Genomic DNA, 7,247 nt, shown 5'->3' with positions numbered 1-7,247 from the left:
GCCACCTTTTCTACAGCTTCCCTTTTTTGAATTTCGAAGTAATCCGTAGAGAGTGCGTCGAATTGTGTGTGGTTGAATCACGAAAGTTTGATGAATCACTCTAATGTGGAGAAAACGGAAAGCTCAGATGCATCGGCTCGAGCCCAAAAGCTGCTCGCCGGCTCCGGCTCTCACAGACACAGCTCGTAGGGAAGAAGACTCACGGGCTCCCCATTCGGCCTTTCGAACGGTCAGGCGCGCACGGCCCACGAACGAATCCGAATAATCCAAATCCCAAATAGAAAATCGCGAAAAAACAAAAAAGGAAAAGAGAAGTGCTCGAGGTTCTTGCTCCGCTCACACTTTCCTCCAACTTGCTCATCCCGAATCCGCCCACCGAAATCCTCGAATCCGCAGCCGCCGTCGCCGCCTCGGCGATCCCGGTTTCCTCCCGCCTCGCCCCGCAGCCTGCGCCGTCTCCGCCTGACCACGGCTCCGGGCACGGGGGGCGCGGCCACCGGCCCCCCTATCCACTTGTGCTAGGCCGCTGGTGTGGATTGGAGTGGGGGATCCAGCCGGAGGTGGGTCTCAGCAAGATGAGAAAGCTGGGATTTGCTGTGCTGATCCTGGTGGTATCTTTGCCGTGCTTCTCTGCATCCGATCGCCAAGGTACAACCGCCCCGCCCTATCCTTCCTGCAAGGTGACGCTCTCAACCGCCGCCACCACCGCTTGCCTCCATGCTTTCTCATGAATGCGTTTTTGGTAGATATTAGCTAAAAACGTGGGAATTCAGTTGTATCTTAATCTGTTGCTATGTTATACCAAATGTTTTACAGGAGCATTAGGAACTGGTTGGGCGGTGGGGTGGCGCATAGCACCTAGGTAGCAGTTAGGCAGGCTCTGTTGATGCTAGGCAGTCTAGATAGCAATTTGGCACTTGGCGGGAGGGAGTCGCTGTCGTTTAGTGTGAAGACGCCGCCTAGATGGGCCAGATGGCTGATTTTCGAGACAGCGGTTGCAATATTCCCGTATTGGCATCGCAATTGATATCTGTGAAACATAAATTTAGCTCGGCCTTAGTTAATTTTTCTGGAAGTTGAACCTTAGTTTATAATAATGATACCTCATATATCTGTAACTGCAAGTAACCAGCTCAACATAGCATTTAATATGGGTGTACATCTACCATTATTTACAAGAAGGCTCATCAACATGCTCATTAATGTTATCTGAACAAACATGCCAGTGCAATTCATGTAACTGTCTATATGGCAATGTTCATATAACACACTAGTATATGGTGTGTTGGATAATGTCTTTGGATTTGTGAGTTCTGACTCTCTCAGTAGTGAAAAAAACATGCATTTGTCTTCATTTTTACACTATTAATTAATGGAAACTGTATTCCTTAGTGTTTAAGCCTTGGATGGACATATAAGTTAGTTGTTGGACATGGAGAAACCAAGTTATTTTGGATCCTTCGGGGGTGATGTAGACATTTAATGCTGGCTAAGCGTTGGTTGGATCTTTAGGTTTCAATTCTAAAGTACCTTATCAAAACTGAATAACTGACTTTGCTTTGCAGGGGATGCTTTATATGATATGAAACAAAAACTGAATGCTACCGGTGGCCAACTTTCTGATTGGAACCAAAATCAAGTTAACCCTTGCACATGGAATTCTGTGATTTGTGACAGTAGCAACAATGTTGTTCAAGTGTAAGTTGGATACCCTGTATCTTCTTCCTTTCTTTGCTTTTGTTATATTCTGATGTTGTTGGAGCATTTCCTTTGGTTCTGATCCTGTTTATTTTGCTGACTCATCTTGATGCTATCCCCTAGAACATTGGCTGCACGGGGATTTACTGGTGTATTGTCACCAAGAATTGGAGAACTCCAATATTTGAGTGTCCTGTGAGTACAATCTGTTATTCGCTCAATTAAATAGTACTTTTGACATAATCACTTTTCTAAACATGAAAGTGGACAACACTACATTTATTAAATTATTGGAACTAATGAGTTCTTTTTTTTTTCCAGAGAATTACTTTATGTCGTTCAAAATTAGAAATTTATAGAATGGACACATGCATTACGATTACATTGACTAAAGTCCAGAAACCTTGGGTTGTCTAGGAATCAGTTCCTCAATTGAATCTTGTTTTTCTAAGTTGCTTCAGTGGATAGACATGTCTAGCTTTTCTTTATGTCTTTAGCCAAACTGTTTTTTCTTTCTTTTTTAATGAAACAATATAAAAGTAGGCTAGCCATCTATGCAAGTAAACTAGGATGAACACATTGTAGTTTAGAAGAATTGGTACAAGTTGTGACTATTACCTGTAGATGTGTGTCCTACATGTTCAAGCTTGGTGCAATTTTATTTCCTAATCCTTCTCTCAGACTACTATGAAACTATGTAGCATATGATCGTGCAGGTCACTAGCTGGTAACAGGATTACCGGTAGCATACCTGAGGAGTTTGGTAACCTTTCTAGTTTGACAAGCTTAGATTTAGAAGACAACCTTTTAGCTGGAGAAATACCAGCTTCTCTTGGCAACCTTTCTAAGCTACAGCTGTTGTAAGTATTTGAAAGTCAGCGTTCCCTTCTTATAAATAGAGTTATAATGATGCAACGTTCTCATGTTTTCTTCCTTTCTTCCTCGTAACCAGGATATTGAGTCAAAATGGTTTTAATGGGCCAATTCCTGATAGCATAGCAAACATTTCAAGCTTGACAGACATGTAAGACTATCCTTTTTGGCTGAGTATGATACCCTTTCAAGTTTCTGATCACTCGAATTCATTTAATTGTTCTTGTCATGTGTTTAACAAAATTATGTTTCAATGACAGCCGCCTGGCATATAATAATTTAACTGGTCAGATACCTGATTCGCTGTTTCAAGTAGCACGTTACAAGTATGCCAAATTTGCTCTTAATGTTTTTTTATTCTATGTTTGTTTCTTAATCCTGAGTGGTTGATAAAATTCCCTTTTTCCATGAACAGTTTTTCTGGGAATCACTTAAATTGTGGACCCAATTTCCCCCAATCTTGTGCTTCCAGCATGTCCTATCAGAGTAAGTTGTATTATGACTATTTATGAATTTACCAATGCATTGTAGTTTGTCTGTTAGAACATATTGTTGCCTTATATATTATGAGATTCCTAATTATTCTACAATCATCATCTTACAGGTGGGTCTCATAGCTCAAAAGTTGGCTTGATACTTGGAACAGTTGGTGGAGTAATAGGCCTTCTTATTGTGGGAGTTCTGTTTCTAATCTGTAATGCAAGGAGGAGAAGCCATCTGCGGGAAGTTTTTGTGGATGTAGCAGGTTCCATGCCCTTGTAGTTGATGTTTTTTTTGTCTTCTACAGTAGTCAGTAGTCTTACTAATGTCTTGGACTCTTGGTGCAAGCGTTATCTCTTCAAAATTATAAATTTTATTGCCACCAGAAACTAGCAAGTAAACGTACCCCTTAATCAAAATACATGAACAGCGCCTTGATTGATTGGGTGTTGAATTAATCATAAGAGATTCAAGTTTGCATTGGAACTTTATGAATTGACCTAAGCTATATAACAATTCATGATCTGCAGGCGAGGATGATCGACGAATTGCGTTTGGCCAGCTGAAAAGATTTGCATGGAGAGAACTGCAGATTGCAACTGATAATTTCAATGAAAGAAATGTTCTTGGACAGGGAGGTTTCGGTAAAGTCTACAAGGGTGTTCTTCCAGACGCCACAAAGATTGCTGTAAAACGATTGACTGACTATGAGAGTCCTGGTGGGGAAGCTGCCTTCTTGCGTGAGGTCGAGCTGATTAGTGTTGCAGTTCACCGTAATCTCCTAAGGTTGATTGGCTTCTGCACGACGCAAACAGAGCGTCTGCTGGTCTATCCATTTATGCAGAATTTGAGTGTTGCATACCGCTTAAGAGGTATAAATTTTTGTATTTGTCTGTGCACCCCTCCTCTATGTAGTTTGCTAAGATGTTCCACTATTATTACATTACATATAAGGAATTTTCTCTAGTATTTCCTTGCTCTTATGTAGTACAGGTAGAACTTCACCATTTGCTGATTTGCATATGGTCATTGAACTTCTCAATTCACATTTTAGCTAAGCCTTTTGTTAATGGACTTGATCTGTTATATCAATATATAACAAATTTTCCCATGAGTCATTAAAATATTGACTTGTTTAGCCTCCTTTTCTGTTCATTATTTAATGTTGGTCTCATGTCATGCGTTCAATGTTCCAAATGTTATCCAGAATTTAAGCCTGGAGAACCCATCCTAGACTGGCCTGAAAGGAAACAGGTGGCTATAGGCACAGCTCGTGGACTGGAGTATCTGCATGAACACTGCAACCCCAAGATCATACACCGTGATGTAAAAGCTGCGAATGTATTGCTTGACGAGGATTTTGAGCCTGTTGTTGGTGATTTTGGCCTCGCAAAGTTAGTAGATGTGCAGAAGACATCTGTGACAACACAAGTCCGTGGAACGATGGGTCACATAGCGCCTGAGTACCTGTCCACAGGGAAGTCGTCTGAGCGGACTGATGTTTTTGGCTATGGGATCATGCTTCTTGAACTTGTGACTGGTCAGCGGGCCATAGACTTCTCACGGTTGGAAGAGGAAGATGATGTGCTATTGCTTGATCACGTAAGTCTTGTTTATTTTTCTGAAAATTGGATAGCTTTGCCCTTTGCCTCTTTGGGTAGTAATTATTTTAAAATGGTTCCATCCTTGATGCAATATGAATATCTGATTCCTGTGTATGTTACAATGTGCCTGTAACTAAATGCAGGTAAAGAAGCTGCAGAGAGAAGGGCAGCTAGACTCAATTGTGGATGGCAACCTGAATCAGAATTATGACAACGAGGAGCTTGAAATGATTATACAGATAGCACTTCTGTGCACACAGGCATCACCAGAGGACCGGCCATCCATGTCAGAAGTGGTTAGGATGCTGGAAGGTGAGGGCTTGGCAGAGCGGTGGGAGGAGTGGCAGCAGGTGGAGGTGACAAGAAGGCAGGATTACGAGCGAATGCAGCGGAGGTTTGACTGGGGAGAGGACTCTGTCTATAATCAGGAAGCGATAGAGCTGTCTGCAGGTAGATGACAATCTGTGACAATGGATGGGCGTAAATGCAATGCAACCCATGTCTGTACTGTATGTAACTGCTGTTATCCGTAGAGTAGATATCAGATAGGTTTGTTCATAAGATTATTCTAACAAACTTGTTGAGTAATATCATGAAAATGGATGAATTTGGATGGATAATTGGCAGTAGATAGAGGTGGTAACTGTAATTATTTTGTTGGCCGTACCGGAGCTTAGGTTGTTTAATTTGCGCGCCATGATCTCGCTTTATCATTCATCTCCAGTTGTCTACCGTTGATAAAGTCGCCATATGTTTTGCTCCTCTTGAATTTGTGTACATGTACATCCTAGTAGTACTATATGTTGTATTGTCCTGGAGACATCAACCAAGCTTTGCGTTCAGTGATCCATCGATCTGGTTGGCTGGTTTGTTAAATCTTCAACACTACAATTGCCTGTTGTACTACTTCATCCACTAGAATCTGAGCTCCATGAGACTCTTCGTGGATGTTTCTACGAATGTAACACTCTAATTTTCATCATTTGCAAGTTAATAAAAATTAATTAAAATTTCTCTAGAATTTTTTGAGTTCGTTTAAGGCCTTAAGGTTTCTTTGTGAATTTATTAGGCATTAAAATCTTTTTCTAAAATTCACTTAATGAACCATAGGTTTAAGTGTGTTGCGTTCATGCTGGTTGCATAACTTATTCCTTAAGTGTAAAAAGTTCAAAAATGCGTTCAGACAATGATTAGGTTCCTCTGAGAATTTTTCAGATTTTTCTGAAATTTATTCTCATTGTTCTAGAGCTTAATCCAATTTTTGGATGGTTCTACAACTCTTTCAGGAGTTCCAAGTATTTTATTTGGGTTCCTCATTTCCAACTCATCTCCAGAAATTTTCCTGAATTTTTGGGAGTTTTTGAGTATTTTTCATGATTTAATTACTATTTAAGGATTTTCTGGAATTGTTTTTGAATCCAAAATTAATTCCCGAAATTAGAAAAAAGAGGAAAGAAAACTGGACTTCAACTCGACCTGACGCTTATCCAACACCACAAACCCCACATTTCGACAACCCTAACTCCCACAATTCGACGCTAAACATATCAATCTTTTAAATTTAGGCGAACTTCCCGACCAGAAAATCCGGCGAAACCGTCAATCCTCAGTTAAAGGTGAGCGCACCGACGCGTTCGTCTTGTCATCCTTGTTCCGTTTTGCCGTTCAAACTGAGCGCACCGACGCGTTCGTCTTGTCATCCTTATTCCATTTTGCCGTTGAAGAGCAAGTTTGGAGGTCGTTCTCGACGAATCCCTCTTTTTATTCCCATAATTTCTCTCTCTATTCTTGTTTGCCGGCCATGGCTATGGCCTTGTGTCGCTGCCTCCTGGGCGCCCATGCCTAGCCTACTACCTCCTGGGCCCGAGTTGTGCCGTGCTCGCCGTCCGCCGCAGCCCGACCCTACGCGCCTAGCCGCCTGCGCCTCACCGCCATCTAGCTGCCGCGCCTCGCGCCTCGCTATCCCGCGTGCTCGAGCTATCGCCTAGCCACCTCCTGCGCCACGCCCCTGCTAGCACCGCCACCACCACCGCTCGCCTCCGCCGCCCAGGGACAGCCTAGCGTTGCTGTGCGCGCATCCTTCCCCTAGCCAGCCGTCGCCGGGAAGCTTGGACTAGCTGCACGGGCCAAACAAGCGAAGGTTCAAGATGAGGTAGCAAGTTTATGGTTTAGCCCCCGAGAAAGTCTTAAATCCCGAGATCCAGTTCAATCTTTGGTTTTATCGCATTTAGATCCTCGGTTTCTCACAGTTAAGCCCCTAAAAGTTTCTAAGCCTTGCCAGCAAGTGCCTAGAGCTTTGTTAAGTCATATCTTTTGCGTTTTAACTTTTTTTGAGTGATTCTTTTGCTCACGTGATCATCTTAACGTGTAGATTATTTTTGTGCTACTTTTTAGTACATGTTTATTGTTTGGTGTACTGTTTCTTTTTAGATGTATTTGTTTGCTTGTTTAGTTGCTTTGGATGATTGTGTGACGCTAGAAGGAGCATAGTTCGAGAAATCTCAAGAAGACTTCGAAGACTCTGAACAGCAATAGGACTTTAAGGAAGCCAAGTTGTGTCCTTGATCACTCGCCCCCATTGTACTCAACTGT

At 42.2% G+C, this 7,247-nt stretch overlaps 1 protein-coding gene across 2 annotated transcripts; it reads left to right on the top strand.

Annotated features, from left to right (window-relative positions):
* The first annotated feature begins 303 nt into the window (after nucleotides 1–303).
* Nucleotides 304–5,304, top strand: LOC117858620 (LRR receptor kinase SERK2). 2 transcript variants are annotated; one of them, XM_034741739.2, is made up of 11 exons: nucleotides 304–680; nucleotides 1,566–1,698; nucleotides 1,822–1,893; nucleotides 2,415–2,558; nucleotides 2,651–2,722; nucleotides 2,832–2,897; nucleotides 2,987–3,057; nucleotides 3,176–3,316; nucleotides 3,582–3,923; nucleotides 4,259–4,653; nucleotides 4,799–5,304. In XM_034741739.2, exons 2-11 carry the CDS (start codon nucleotides 1,583–1,585, stop codon nucleotides 5,111–5,113), a joined length of 1,734 nt encoding a protein of 577 aa, XP_034597630.1. In that variant the 5' UTR covers nucleotides 304–680; nucleotides 1,566–1,582; the 3' UTR covers nucleotides 5,114–5,304. The 2 variants fall into 2 exon arrangements, with proteins under 2 accessions (XP_034597630.1, XP_034597623.1); XM_034741732.2 differs by having other exon boundaries at nucleotides 306–648.
* Nucleotides 5,305–7,247: the final 1,943 nt, after the last annotated feature.

The sequence above is a fragment of the Setaria viridis genome, chromosome 1 (assembly GCF_005286985.2).
Source record: "Setaria viridis chromosome 1, Setaria_viridis_v4.0, whole genome shotgun sequence".
NCBI lineage: Eukaryota > Viridiplantae > Streptophyta > Magnoliopsida > Poales > Poaceae > Setaria > Setaria viridis.
Note: the sequence above shows the minus strand (reverse complement) of the source record. Positions and strands in the feature narration are given on the sequence as shown.